The 15,974-nt window shown below is 41.5% G+C and overlaps 1 protein-coding gene across 6 annotated transcripts in view; it reads left to right on the top strand.

The window, feature by feature from the left end:
- Positions 1-15,974, top strand: part of KCNK2 (potassium two pore domain channel subfamily K member 2) — a 188,763-nt gene that overhangs the window by 71,545 nt on the left and 101,244 nt on the right. For 2 of the 6 annotated variants that reach the window (XM_037823821.1, XM_037823863.1), the window contains exons 1-2: positions 1,431-1,566; positions 4,525-4,835. In XM_037823821.1, coding sequence (XP_037679749.1) covers positions 1,521-1,566; positions 4,525-4,835 — 357 coding nt within the window. In that variant the 5' untranslated portion in view covers positions 1,431-1,520. Of the gene's footprint in view, positions 1-1,192; positions 1,567-1,641; positions 1,818-4,524; positions 4,836-15,974 lie in introns of those variants that run through there. The other 4 variants (XM_037823856.1, XM_037823838.1, XM_037823848.1 and 1 more) reach the window with 4 other exon arrangements.

Genomic DNA, 15,974 nt, shown 5'->3' with positions numbered 1-15,974 from the left:
CAAGGGTCGCCTCCAATCTACGCTATTTCTTCCTCTGCCTGCCGGGCGAGTTCGGCTCCCGCACCCGGGTAGACACTAGTTCAGCTGGCCCCGCACCGCGGTCTTCGGTACCTGCCAAGCTGGGATCTTGATGCGAGGGGTGGGAGGTGGGCAGAATTCAGGCTAAGGTCCGAGGTCTTTCACCCCGCTGCGCCCACTAAAAACTCTGCGCAATCTCTGTTCCCAGTAAACGGGACTTGTCCTGAGAACCTAACTGGCTTTTTCTTTCAGTCCTTCGGCATCCCTGGATGTTTCGTCCTAACTCCCGGTGCATTCCCCATTTTTTTTTTTTTTTTCTCTTGGTCGGAGACTTCGGCTGATCAGAGCTCCCCCTCCAGGTCAGGCACCCAGGGAGGAGGGGCGGGGGTTGCTAGTGGCTTGATAACCTTCCTTAGAGTAGCCTGAAAGAAGCCCGAGTACTCATTACCTCTCCAGGGTGTCAAAGAACCTATGGGGACACTTGCCTGTAAAATCCTCGGCGGCCACGAGGGAGGGGAGGACTCCCGGATCCACTCCTCGCGCCTCCACCGGGAAGGGGATGGGACGGAGCCTTGTGTGAAATGTATGCTTGATAGTGAGGATGAGGATTTGGGGTGGGAGGAGGAGAGTGGAAGGGGCTGAAAGAGAAGTAGCAGGCGTGCCCAAGGGGCTGTGCCCCCGGGGGGAGGCGAGCTGCGAAGGGAACTTTGGAAGGGAGCACCAGGCAGGGGGGACGCAGGCGAAGGGTGAGCCAGGAGGGGGTGCAGAGAGACGAGCCCCGGCGGTGAGATAGAGCCAGGAGGAGGCGGCGAGGGGGAGGGAGTTCCGAAAGAGGGGAAAGGAGCGGGCGAGAGGAGCAAGCCAGGAAGGGAGAGCAGCGGAGGGTGGCCGAGCTGGGGGCAGGAGGGCGCCCGGGCACCGTGACTGTGCCACATACCCCCCCCCTCCCCCCGCAAGACACCGAGGGCTCTGCGAGGGGAGACACACAAAGACATGCGAAGAGGGGCTGAGCGAGGCTCGCGCACAAAGACGCCGGGGAGCACGGCCGCTCCGGCTGCACCGACCGCCCCCGCGCCGCAGCGTGCCGGGGTCGGGCGAGCTCTGAGCCACCCGCCGAGCGCGCGGCGGCGGCGGCGGCGGCGGCTGCGGGCGGGCGCGGGACCCCGGGCGCCCGCGCTCTTCGGGTGACCCGGGCCCGGCCGCAGGCGCGCGCGGAGGCGGCGGCGCCCGAGCCCAACTTGGCCTCGGCCTCGCCTTCTGCCCAGCACGCCGGTGTCCCCTCCTTCCCGCGATTTCGTTTCTTCTCACGCTTCCACCCCCCTCCCGCGTCCATCCCCGCTCTTCCCACCTTGTAAAACAAAGCCGGGGAAAATGCCTGCCCGTGCAGCTCGGAGCGCGCAGCCACTCTCTGAATAAGAAGTGAGTACAATGGCGTGTTTGTAAAAAAAAAAAAAGCTTCAAGTACGTCTTTTTCAAAAAACATTTTGAATGCTGCATGCCTCATGCTTCCCAGCGCCTCGCGGGAGAGACCCGGCTATAGAGCAGGAGGTGAGACCCCCGGGTACCCCCTCCCCATTCCACTTCCCCTTCGCCTCCCGCCCGGCGGCGTTCTCCAGCCCCGGCCTGTCCCGGGAGGGCTGCAAATGCCCCGCTCTCAGCAAGTGGACGTTTTCCACCTTCGTTTCCCATTCAAGGTGTTGGGGCATAATCTTGGTTTTGAGGCAAACCCATCCCCGGATCCTCTCCTGGCTGCTTCTCCCCTTCTCTCTCCTGTGCCTGGGATTTTGCATCTGCCTTGGGTACGTGCTTGGAACACCTTGGTGGTGGTGGTGGTGGGGTTCCGACCGAAGAGGAGGGCCAGCTTTTGGGAGTAGCCGACAGGCAGGACGCATGGTGACCCCGGTCACACTTGTTGCCCGTTGTGTGATGGGACAGGCAGTGGTGCTGAAAAAAGCTCGTTTCTCCTGGTATCCGGTCTCCAGTCGCAGCCGGGAGCAAAGGAGACATACCTGGGTGAGGATGAGAGACCAAGATTGAGAGAGGACTGTGATCTGATAGGGGTGAAGGTGGGGGGGGGGTAGGAATGGTGCTGAGAGTGTGGAAAGAGCGAATCTTCAACTAATTATTCTAAGGAGCCTCTCTCCCTGATCATCCATCAAACGAGGTGGAGATGGAAACACAGAGGTTCCTCATAATAGAGGAAAGGCTGTTGTTTTTATGTTGGTATTTCATCAGAGCTTCTGCCCATTCTGCCAGTCAAACGTTCATTACATGTATTTCTGCTAATTAGAAAAGGAAGCAGCATCTTAAAAGAATTAAGCTCCATCAAGAAATGTATTACCTTAATAATTTATGTGTATATATATATACACACACATATATATAATCATTATTAATACCTGTCCCTTTCCCCCCAAAGCATTTAATGTTATGCTTAGTTTGGGGTTGGGATTTAGATAAACAGTCTTGAGGTTTTCCAGTTCTATTCTAGAAACCATTAATGTGAAAAATCAGAAATAGGAGAACACAGAAACCTGAAGAGGAGAGACTGGGAAAGCTTTCCTTAGAGTGTTAATTTGAAGCTTTCTGTGTGATTTGCTGCTTCTTTTATTTCAAAAATGGTTTAATTTTGGATTATGACTTTTATTTTTCACTCAGAATCACTAAACAGTTTGCAGGCTGGTTCTAGATGATGGTAATTTTAGATATTACCAGCACTTCTATTAAAAATTATTGAATTTAAAAACCTAACATTAAGCACCTACACAGTGCTACTTTTGAGTAAAGTTGCCTTTATCAACACTGCATTTTAAATGTGTCTACTACATTGCAGTTTTATTCAGAGCAGGTCAATATATCAGGAAGGACATGTGTACACACCTGTATATAGTAGGTTGAACTATAGGAAATTTCTGTGATGAGCTCTATGTATGTGGAATCTCCTCTTTGAGCCATGGGTACAGTAACCTCATCACAGCTCTGACTTCACCTCTTTAAAGTAAGAACCATTCAAGTTTTGCTGGCAGAGGAGCTCTCTGTCATCTGCCATCATTTTACAATATTACTTAGGTCTAGTGCTTCAAGTAACTTTTTTGCAACTGAAGATTTATTTTATGAATTCAAACAATGGTGATCTTACATTTAGCTCACAGGGGTAGTAGAGGGCAGAGTAGGTAGCCATGATAAAAAATGACACTATTCTCTTCTTGTCAAGTAATTTCAGGTCCCTGTGGAGTATTTGTGTGTAATTCCATGGGAATTTCTTACATACTTACCTAAAACTGCCTTTCAAATTAGGTTATCATTTTATAAAACCTATATCATATATGCTACAGTAATTTTACTTATGATTTATACAAACTATGGGCTTTAAGTGCATTGTTCTGGTTGAATTGGTGTTTTTTTGTTGTTGTTTTTTGTTTGTTTTTATTTTTTAAGCTGCCTATGTTTTGGCCATTCGATTAACCCTTTTAGTTCAACATTGCCATTCTAATCAAATGTTCTGTAGTAGATGGTTTCCCCTTAGGAAGTGGAAATCAAGTATTTCTTGTATTTTCTAAAAAGAATTCCATTAATGATATTTTTGAACAGATGAGATTAATAATAAATGGATTGAGTCACCTCAGAGTATATGGGAATTTGTAAGAGAACACATAAATCCACTCTAATGGAGCAATTAGCTTGATACAGAGCATGGAGGGTCTAAGGTGTGAGCCAACATTTTAATGTTTTTCTTGATAATGTTCATTGTTGAAATGGAAGGAATTTGTCTTTTCTTGGTTGTACCTAGGATTGTGCCACAATGGATAGCAGTAGCTTATTTTTTTAAAGTGTCAGAAATTGAATAATGAAATATAGAGAATGCTTAATCATGAGCCCACTTTGGAGGATAGGTTAAAAAAAAAGTATTGGGCTATTGAGTGATCTATTTACCATCATGTTTACCAGAAAATTGTTAATGATTTCCTTTGAGCAACAATGTTTGGATCACAATAATTCACCTGTAATACGATTCCTTCATTATGATAAACGTCTAAGCAAAAATAGAAAATGTCCTTTACATCGATTGTTTGTAGTGTAGAGGGTACAGTTCTTGAGAGTCGGAGTAAGCTGTGAGCGTTCTTCATTATACATGTATTATGTTTAGTACCATCAAGTCTTGAAAGTTCAGTATGTATTTGGTGACTAGCATGGTGGACAGATATAAAAAATGACCAATTTTTAGAAATTAATTTAGAAGACCCCAATTACTCTTTTATTGTTTTAAGTTTCTTGGTCCGCCTCCTGTTTTTCCTCTCCCATCTGGAACTCCAATAGCAATGGAGAGTGAAGTCCCTGCCCCCCTTGCCTTGAACCCATAAATCTGGTCTTGGATGTGATTCCCTGAGGTTCCACCAGGAGAGAAAGTAAGAGTTCAGTCAATCTCTGCTGACCCCTTAAAGAAGAAGCCCAACCAATAGTCCTCAAGTCTCCTCCAACCTAACCCTCATTCTCTGTTGTTGTCAGTGGCGGCACCTGACTTGCTGGATCCTAAATCTGCCGCTCAGAACTCCAAACCGAGGCTCTCGTTTTCCACGAAACCCACAGTGCTTGCTTCCCGGGTGGAGAGTGATACAACCATTAATGTTATGAAATGGAAGACGGTCTCCACGATTTTCCTGGTGGTCGTCCTCTATCTGATCATCGGAGCCACTGTGTTCAAAGCGTTGGAGCAGCCTCACGAGAGTTCACAGAGGACAACCATTGTGATCCAGAAGCAAACATTTGTGTCCCAACACTCCTGTGTGAATTCAACCGAGTTGGATGAACTCATCCAGGTAATGGCCCGAGAGTAGTTGTTACTCCATTTTCTTGAAGGAGAAAGAAAGAGTAGGAGTAGGAGAATTCCATGTCTCCCTTAGTTTACAGGTCTTTTTTCAGTTTGTCTCCTTTTGGCTTTTCTTCCCTGTTTTCTCACTTCTGCCATCTTTTCTTCTCCTCTTTTACTTTTCCCTCCCCCTGTTCCTTCTCATCTTCTGCTCCTGTCTTCTGTATTTCTTTCCAGTTGTCTCTCTGCTTTCTTTTCCTTTTTGCCCTGTTTTACAACTGCCGGTGGCACCCACGGAAAGGGGTTCCATTGCTGGAGACCCTTTTAGTTAGATGATCATTGCCCACTGAGTAAAGATTGCTGAGCAAATGGGAGGAGATCAAGAAGCAAGAAAGTACTTTAATCTGTGTAGTGGTCATCGTAAAGTAGAAAAGTTGAGCTTGTGGTGTGACCCTCATGTAATGGGTACCCCTCATGGTCAACCAGTCATAGCTCACTTCTTTTGTCTCACCAAAGTATAACTCAGATAACTACATTTTATAGGTATTTAGGGAAGAAGTAATTAATTATTGCTTGTCTAAATCCCAACTAAAAGCAATTTGCTACTACGCAGAAAAATTGAGTTTTTGAATAAAAACTAATTTAGTTTTAATTTACTCTATAATAGCAGAATAGTACCTTTATGGAAAAACATTTTGTTTTAAAAGTTAACCCCCAAATGATGTAAAAGATTCAGTTAGGCTCCTCAGAGTTGGCTATGTTTTTGTTGTGGATTTCTTTTGCATAGAACAATTCATAGACCAAACCAAGAATGTAGTCAAGAAGAAAGCCCTAAAATTTTCTTACAAGGAAAGAGCTGACTGGTTTGTGAAACCATTTGAATTGTGTACATATTTTCATTCTCCTATAGAGCCTATCCTTCTTATCTGGCTTAAGTCAAAGTGGACTGAAAATTATCTGTAAGGCAACATCTGGGCATGATTTTCTTTATTTTATATTTGGTTTTACATCATTTGAATGAGTTAGAAAAGCAGGCTGAGGGAAGAAATTGTTGGTTTTCTTCTAAGAGTTTATTCTCTTATTTCCTCTTGCCCTGGATTCCCAAATGCTACCTCAGCCATTCATAGGTCTCACTATATATAGAAAACAGAATAAATTATTATTCAACAGCTTTTATTGAATGCTATCACAGCTAGTATTCTACTCCTTTTAGACAATTCTGCTTCTCATTAGCTTAAGTTAAATTTTGAAGAATCTTCACATGCTTAAGTTCTGAATTCTTGATCATATTTAGATGATGGTGACATTTTCAATGATAAACCTGTCAACTACTGTTATTGTCCTAACCACCTCATTCTGCATTCCTATTTAAGATTACTTTCATACTCCGTGCTGCATAATGCTAAGAGGTACTAAAAATCTTTGAAAAATCTCCATTTCCCATGGGTTTTAGCAAAAGATCTCTTGGCTGTCTTGGTAGAGGCAGCATGGAGTCGTGTAAAAGCACAAACTTTGGCATCAGACAGGATATGTTTCAAACTCTTGATGAGTACTTTGCTGTTTTCCCCTGTAAGCCTTAAGTGATCTGTCTGGAATGAGGAAAGAACAATCATCCAAGTGTTTAGATGCTCAAAAGTGTTAGGTCTCTGTTGATGTTTTTATTTTCCCTCCGTTTATTGGGCTGTAGCCTCTGATTTTCAGGTAGTTGAGGCCTAGCCTCTGGAGTGAGGTGGTTGGCTTGGGCAGGAAAAAAAATGACTGAAATTTCAAGGCAATGCTGGAGGAAACCTTGTGTAAATTTGAAAATGGACTCACTGTTCAGTGTTACCCAGATTTGATCAGAACTCTGAAAATAACTTCAAGGTCGTGGCAGGTGGGGTAGTTGGGAGATGAATACTGATCATTTTTGCTACACTGTTTTTGGAATGGAGACAAAACAGAACTCAAGTATGACCTATTTTATTTTCTGGTCTGCATGGGCTACCCATTTTAGCTTTATTAATATTTACTGCTGGTTGGAGTATTTTTGCTTCTTAAAAATCTTTTTTGTGCTTGTTCAGTAGTTTCCAATGTGAAGTTGCCTACTGCTTAATGTCATGTCACTCACCTTCAGAACCCTATGGTTTTAATAAATTATTTTTTTTTTCTTCTTGAATATAATATCTTTTGATGAAAAGACTAGTGTGTAAATAGGGAAAAAGGCAAATGAGCCAGTAATCATTTATTAGAATTATTTCATTCACATGATTCTCAAAAATTCCCCAGTGTTTTCTCCACATTTATTTTCCCATTTGATCATCCTTTATAACCCCATGAGTAGGTGTATTAGGTAGTAATATCACAGCAGTAAAGGTTAGGAAACTGAGACTCAGAGAGTCCCAGTGATATACCTCAAATGGCATTATTAGGATGAGAATTCTGTTCTTCAGCATCGTGGTCTGGCATTATACCTAGGAGCTTCTGCTGTTCCAGAGCTCAACTTCTTTCTGTGCTGAAGGGGGACAATAGCTGGAGTGGTCGGGAATCCAGTCCTAGTCTTGGTAGAGAAGGAATTCTGGATTCCTTTTATGAACAGTGGGGAAGGCAGAGCCAAGTGGGTAGTCAGCCTGCAAGGCCCAGCGGCAGGTGCAGTTGATTTAACATGGCCCCAGGCCCCAGATCATCAATGACTTTTCTGGATGGACTATAGTAACCTGAATCCTTGCTGTGGTTGTGTCACAGGGTGGGAGATGGGGTGATATGAGGGGAGGGATGGGGAGTAGAGTATTAGGAAGTGTGAGAGCAACTGCTTCTCCTATTACAGAGTCACAGCATGTGTGCTGGCCCTAAATGCTGTTTTGCCTCTCAAGACAAGACTGAGGAGTGGGCAGAGATATCAAGACAAAAATGCCTTTGCTGGGTTCAGGCAGAAAGGGCACGGTGTGTTCCAACAACTGGAGTTGTCTGGATGTGAGGGGCAGGGGCATGAGCAAGTCTAACAAAGTGGACTGTGGTCTGTTGTTCCACACCACAGAGGTGGGCTTTATCCAAGCCTGCTCTCCTCCACTTGGAGCAGGCGTGACCTTGAGGGCAGTTGGCGGTGGTGTACCAGGGGACACTGGGAGCTACAGGATAAAGAAATAAGCACATGACTTTTTTTTCCAGAATATATGAAGAACTCTCAAACCCTCCAAATAAGAAGACAGGTAGCCCCATTACAAACAAACAAATAAACAAAACACAGGCAAAGGGTTTGAATGGATACTTAGAAATACACAAATGGCAATTAAGTACATGAAAAAGAAGCTCAACAAACTAGAATGCCAATGATACTAGATTTTGTTTTCTCTTAAAAGCATAATTTTATATTAATTCTATAATCATTCATTCCAAAATATTTTTAATAATAAGTGCCACTGTCCTAAGCCCTGAGATATAGAAGAGAATAAAACAGATAAAAATTCTTGCTCTCAGTGAGCTTACATTCTACTGGGGGAAGACAGTATGTTAGCAATATGTCTAAGGGGAAAAAATAAAGCAGTGAAGGGGGAAAGGAAATGTCAGGTGATGGGGATGATTAACTTAAAATAAGACCACTAGGAAAGCTTCACAGTTAAGGTGACTTTCAAGGAAAGGGAGTGAGTGAACTAGCCAAGTGTCTATCTAAGGAAGAACATTTAGGCAGAGGGATCGGCAAGTACAGAGCCCCTCCATGAAGTGGTAGTGTGCCTGGTATGGAGAAGATCAAGGCTGCTGACCGGAGTGGTAGGGAATGATGTCAGGCAGGTGATGGGGACCAGTTCATGCAGGGCCTCCTAAGTTATAGTAAGGATCAGATGAGTGTCAAGATCTGGCTTATGTGCCAGTAGGCTCACTGTGGCTACTGTGTTAAGAACAGACTTCAGGAGGCCATGGGCAGAAAGAGGGGGAGCAGTTAGGAGGCTGTTGTAATAATCCCAGTGGGAGACAAAGGTGGATTGAACAAGAGTGGTGGCAGTGGGAATTGTGAGATATGATCAGATTCTGGATATATTTTGGAAGGAAAGCCAGTGAGATTTGCTGCTGGACAAGGTATGCAGTGCAAGGAGGACAGATAAGGGGAACACCAAGGTTTATGTCCTAAGGAAATTTGAAGAATAGAGCTACCATTTCTGAGATGGGGAGGACTACAGAAGAAGCTGGTCTGGAGGATAATGTCAGGGGTTTAGTTTTGGACATTGTATTAATAGGGTCAGAGGGACAGCATTCAATTTTTAAAGAAGATTCACAGGACCCAATATAACAGCCCTTGAAAATCTACAGTTTATTTTAGGAAAATGATACAATAAAGCAACAGCCTTCAAGTGGGCATATGTGTCACAAACAAAGGCTGGGGTCTGGAGAGGCCAGGTGCGTCAATTATCCTTCCACTGCATGGCCATACCAGGACGTACTTCTCTCCTGGATAAAGAACATCAAATTATGTTGGAACACCTCAGAACTAGAGAGCCCAAAATGGGATCCTGGCTGGAGATTCTTTTATCTTGCTGGTCACATAGGCATATGTTTGCCATGAAACCAGCTCCAATGGTAGAGCTCTGAAGAATGGCAGAGCCCTCCGAAGGCTCGTCTGGTCTGGTTGCAAACCATCAGTCTCACTAATAATAAATAGGCCTGGCATGCTGGCGTTAACTTCCCTGAAACTCCACCAGTCATGGTTAAAAACAACACTGTTAATCAGTATGTTTCATGCCTTCGCCAGGGGACAGTGCTGTGCAGGTACTTTAGCATAACAGCTCAAGTCAGTTCCAGGTCTGCTGAAATTGCCCTTTTTAGCCCATGATTCATACTTTATGATAAATTTGAGTTGCTTATTAGTATCCAAGTGGACATGTTGAGTAGGAAGTTTAGAGTTCAGGGGAGATCCCCAGACTGAAGATACACATTTGGAAGTCATCATTATATAGGTGTGTAAAGCCAAGGGACTGAATGAAATCATCTGGGGAATAAGTATAGGTTAAGAAGAGCAGAGATTCTACTATGACCCCAGGAGCACTTCAACATGTAGAGGTTGTTAACTAACAGAATCCAAAATTCCTGTGAATAATTGATTTACAACCTGAGATTTCAAGAATATTTGTCTCGTTTTAGGGAACGGTATCAGGCTATTCCCCCAGACCTCTTAAGGTTTTATGTTTCTTTACCTTTCGGTGCACTTTAAAGGAAATGTTTAGGAAGCACGTCTCTAAACTATTGAAGGTGTTTGAAAAGAAGAGTCCATTTATGTTTTAGATCATGACTCCCTTAATGATGAATGGGAATAAGAAGAGCTGGCATAATGTTGATTGTGTGTCATAGTGAGTGATCCAACATGGTCTTATGCACAATGGTTTGGGGACTTTGATTCCAGTTGGGTTAAGCATCCAGGTCCATTAAGTATTTGGCCTCTGTCCTGGAAGGAGTATAATTATCTTCTATTTTTAAATTTTATGGACATGATGTATTGTCCAGAAAGCACCATGACAGCCTGTTCTTTTTACCAGTGGTTTTACTCTTGTTCAACTTTTTGGATCTAAATGTAGATTTTAGGGACACAATTCTGGCAAAAAATAGCCTGCAAAGTGTCTAAACTTCCTAAGTATGTTATGTACTTTGGGTTAAGGTATTGTCCTCTGGGAAAAGCATTTTTAAGCAACATGATGGATAAACTTCTTGTATGCATATTAACCAACTGGCTAGGGTTATATTACTGGATTATCTAGCTGTCACCTAAAGGCCTGGACTTCAAGGATGAGGATGCCTTCAGAGTGCTGTCTTGAGAGTTTACTACAGAATTAGGCTACCAAAGGAGGATATACAAGTCAATATACTGAGTAAACCTCATCAATATCCAATTTCCCTAGAAATCTTTCATGTGCTCCTTCTTAGTGGAATAACCCATGATTGCCTGTACTTTCCTGCCCATGCTTCATAGTATCTTGACTTTCAGAATGAAAGGATTGAAAGAGAAGTACTTTGTCATGTATGAATACAATAAATAACAATCGAAATCTTTTCATGCAGTTTCCTAATAATATTTAGGTTTTTATGATAAACAAGTGGTTTATCAGAAAATGGTTTTACCTCCAAATGATGTATGGGTACCAACTAGTTAATGTTGGTTAAAAAAATTTAGAAGGGTGCTATATGAATGTCATGTATCTATAAAATATCACTTAAACTTTTGTGACTAATATTTTAAAATCATGACTAAGAAGGTAATTGGTAGCTGGAATAATTATTTGAGAATGAGATGCTTTTTCTGCGTACACATTGTAATGAGTTTTAAAATATATTTTGGCTGACAAGTTATTTAGTCTAAGCTAAAACAGGACTTAACTGTAAAGTCAGCCAAATAGGCAGTGTTGGAGTGAGGTTTGACCACAATGAATGTGTCAGTAATAATTATGATAATGGCTCTAAAAGCTCTTAGAGTTGTGCATTCCATACTTGAAGATCTTATCTTATATTTGTAAACTGTTTTACACTTTAATTGTATCATTTATTTCTCACATTCCTTAGACATAGATATTTTAATTCACATCTGTAAAATGAGGAACCTGGGGCACAGATCAGTTAAGTGCCTTGCAATTTAGAAAGAGACGAGATGACTCCTTGATCAGATTCTTCCTTGTGACTGCATCTCAAGTACCTCTCTCTTAAACAGTTTCATAGGAATGTGTAACACAATGTCTTGCGATACTAGGTACCTGATAAATAGTCCAAATTTGCATCTTTTTTTGAAGCATTTTTGTACATGTTTGTTCTTATGTGGTCAGGATGCGGACAGGTTATTCATCATCACTACCCTTTTGCAGATGAGGAAAATGAAGCACAAAGTGTTCAACTCAGGGCCACTCAGCCACTTTGTTAGCTTAAGATGCTGGAGGTGGCAGAGCAGCCACGAGAATTGTAGAATTGCAATTCAGATGATGCTAAAGCTTGTTTCCAGTATACCAAAATGTCTCTTTAAAATCTACATTATTTTGTTTCACGTTTTCTTGCCCTGGGCCCCTCTTTTATCTGACCCTGCAAACCATATCAGATTTATGACCTGTGTAACTAAGACACCCACTCTTAATTTTAAGTTGCTGGTGGATTGCAAACATTGCTTAAGGAATCTTTGTACTCTCATATTAGCAAATGTCAGCAGCAGAAGCCCAGCAGGTCTGAAGATATAAAGGCAAAATAGATACTCATGGAAAACTGGAGCACAATTAAAAAGTCACAAATGAGCAACTAAAATATTATGTCTAAACTTGTGTGACTGGTCATGCCAAGGCATGAAGAAGTGGGCTGAGCCAGGAGAGTCTTTTTAAAGTGGGAGGATTCTTACTTGCACGGAAGAGATGGACCTGGATGGAAAGAGGAGGAGCAGAGGGAAATAGTTGCCAAGAACACACTAATTTAACATTCTAAGTGTAGGATTACGGGACCCTTACCCTTTTATTACTTTTTAACATTCACAAAGATAATTGTGGTTCTTGGTTGCACCAAATTAAAATAATAGAAAAAGGGATAAAGAAGAAAATAAACATCTAAAATTCCTCTACCCATAGATGGCCAAGACCTCTATTCCATCTCTGTTTTTTGCTCACCATTGTTTAGGGATGTGCAGGAATATTCAAAGTCATGATTGTAAATATGGTCTGTGAGGGTTTTGACATAGAGAACCTGCCACAGAGGGCTTCAAGCTTACATGCCCTTGTGGTGGAGGTGAGTAATAGGATGGGGCTTGGGAAATCTCACACAGTAGCTATTTATGGTGGACCAGTTCCAAGGATCTTATAGCATGGGCCATTCTGAATTCATATATGTTTTGATAGGCAACACAAATATAAACCATCATAACATATTTCTAAGCAAACAGAATATAGATCCAGACCAGGTACTGATCACAGAGTTCCTTCAAATAGAAAGTTTTGCTATCAGATTTATGATGTTACTTGATGTGCCAGTTTGGATGTATTATGGCCCCCAAAATGCCATTATCTTTGATGCAGTCTTGTGGAGGCAGATGTATTAGTGTTGATTACATTGGAACCTTTGGATTAGGTTGTTTCCATGAAGATGTGACCCACCCAACTGTAGGTGATAACTGATTAGATATTTCCATGGAGGTGTGGCCCCGCCTATTCAACGTGGGCCTTGATTAATTTACTAGAGCCCTATATAAGAGCACAAACAGAAGGAACTCAGTGCTGCAGCTTAAAGAGACATTTTGAAGATGGCTTTTGAAGGCTGAAACTGACACTTTGGAGAATGCCATTTTGAAACGTAACCCGGGAGCAAGCAGACACCAGCCATGTGCCTTCCCAACTAACAGAGGTTTTCCGGATGCCAATGGCCTTTCTCTAGTGAAGGTACCCTTTTGTTGATGCCTTACCTTGGAAGCTTTATGGCCTTAAGACTGTAACTTTGTAACCAAATAAACCTCTTTTGTAAAAGCCAATCCATTTCTGGTGTTTTGCAAAATGGCAGCATTAGCAAACTGAAATACCTGATATAGAAACCCTTGATTTCACAGTGTTAAATAGTGCAAAAAGTGAGACTTATCTGAGTCATCCTCAATGAGATACAATTTCACACCCACTAGAATGGCTTCTTTTGAAAATGCAGAAAATTACAAGTGTTGGAGAAGATGTGGAGAAACAGGAACACTCCTTCATTGCTGGTGGGTCTGTAAAATGGAGCAGTGGCTGTGGAAGACAGTTTGGCGGTTCCTCAGAAAGTTAGGTATAGAATTACCATATGACCAGCAATCCCATTTCTGGGTTTATACCCCAAACAATTGAAAACAGGGACTCAAACAGATATTTGCGCACCAATGTTCGTAGCGGCATTATTTGCAATTGCCAAAAGATGGAAGCGACCCAGTGTCCATTAACTGAAGAATAAATAAACAAAATGTGGCACAACGGAATATTATTCACCTGTAAAAAGGAATAAAGTTCTGATACATGTGACAACATGGATGAACCTTGAGGACATCATGTTGAGAGAAATAAGACACATTAAAAGGGCAAATGTTGTATGCTCTCACTGACATGAAATAATTAAAATAAGCAAACTCACAGAGTCAGAATCTATAATATAGGTTACCAGGGAATGGGATGGAGGTAGGAAATAGAGTTAAGTGTTAAAATGTATAGAGTATCTATTTGGGACAATGAGTTTTGGCAGTGGTTGGTGGTGGTGGTAGCAGAACATTGTGAACATGATTTATAGCACTGAATTATATATTCAAATGTGGTTAAAAGGGGAAATTTTATACATATATATGTATATGTGTATATGTAATGTTTCTACCCCTCCCTTCCTCTTCTCTTCTATCCCTTTCCCTTTTCTTCATTCCTTTTTCATTTTGTTTTCTTAAACAGTTCTGCTTTGGCCGTCACTCCCACTTCAGGATGTATATTAATCAAGAAAAGGGTTTCTTTTGGCAGCATCTGAAATTACAGAATCTTCTTGCTTTCTGGTACTTTTTTGAGTCCCTTCCTTATAGTTTCAGTTCTAGATTTAAGGCCAAGGCTGTGTTTGCTTTAATTTCTGACAATGTTCTCTAATGGGTGGTGTCAGATGAACTTTAGTGAAAGTTCTGCAGAGGGTACTGTTTCTTTTGTGATATTTGGTTGGCTTTATGAAGACTGTTCTGTGATTCTGTTAAACTAAAGCTTAGACTTTCTAGGCAGGTAAAATTGAGGTTTAAATTTCTGTATCTTTCTTTGGCCCAGATGGCTCGTTTTCTTAGTAAGTAATGTACAGAGGAGTGGAATGCCCTCCCACTCTGTCCCCCTCCCCCCGAGGCTTTGCATAGGACAGGGACTTTTGGGAAGAGAGCGGTGGGTTGTCTCTTTTCAGTCAATGAACTAACGTCTTCTGCTCTGAACTCATAGGTGCAGCCTATGTCCCCATTCATTCCTATTTCTTTATTGATTAAATATTCACGTAAGTTAGGTAATACCTTATTAGTAAGGAATGAGACGATCTTTTTCATCCCTTTCAGCTGCTTCTCTGCCTTTTGTTTTTATGAACGTCTGAATAAAGCAGCTGAGTCAAGAAAGCTGTTTATCTAGCTCAGTATTTCCACTCTTAACAGTGGTACCAAGGGGCATTTAAAAATAGCACCAGGATTCCCTTCATAAAGCCAGTTTTAAAAGGAGGTCTGTATCCTGAATATCACGACCTTATGAAAAGTCTACCACGAATTTAATATTCATAAACTTAATTTAGCTAAACTTTTAGAATTTAACTGTATTTCAGCCTGTACCTTCTCTTGAGATAAGTGGTTCACTTTCCTCTGATTAAAGTTTTTTTAATTTGATTTTTTTAATAAAATTACATCTTTTGAGTTTGAAGCCATTTATCTAGTGAATTTCGTGAACACAGTCTTGTAATTCCCAACTAAATATAAAGGCATTATCTTTTATTATCTTTTTCATCTTTATATCCCCTTTAGCACCCAGAATTCATTCTCATTCACTGGTTTATGCTTTTATATTCTATGGTCATGTGTGTCTTGGGTCTTTGCCTTTCTAGTAGTTTTGCTTTTTAATCTCTTCCTTGGCAGTTTTAGTGTTCCCTTGATTATTTTAGTTTTCCTTTTTTGAGCTATATTTGGCTCAGTTAAAACTTCTGTAAGTGTCAATTAGAACTGAGGGCAGGATTCCAGAAGAGGAGGGTCATAATTTAGTATAAGACTGGCTTTCTATTATCTTTCTTTAAATTTTTTTTTTCTGTTTTATATCAGTTATCTTGCTGGTGATGTCTAATGTTTTGTATGTTGTCTCTTTTGAACGATGACTTCGGCAAAGAGTCACAGTGACTCTTGAGACTTCTTCTAGGTTACTGAAACTCATATTGGAAAGTATAGCATGGGTTATTTTCTACCAAATCCGTTAGTTTTAACTTAACAAGCATGAGCCTTAGCTCTTATTTGTATGCCTATTCACCCCGGCTTGTGAGATTTAAAGATAGGGTGGTACTTTCAGACTTTGATATTTCCTTGTTCAATGTTAAATTAAAATATCCCAGAACATATACCTAGATTTACACAGATCCTTTCAATTATATATTTATTAAATCTACATTTTTTAAACTATTGAAAACACTTCCTTTATATCTGTGACTGAATATACCATTCTTACAATGA

Source organism: Choloepus didactylus, chromosome 2, assembly GCF_015220235.1.
Source record: "Choloepus didactylus isolate mChoDid1 chromosome 2, mChoDid1.pri, whole genome shotgun sequence".
Taxonomy (NCBI): domain Eukaryota; kingdom Metazoa; phylum Chordata; class Mammalia; order Pilosa; family Megalonychidae; genus Choloepus; species Choloepus didactylus.
The sequence above is the reverse complement of the archived record's forward strand: the minus strand, read 5'-3'. Positions and strand labels throughout refer to the sequence as shown.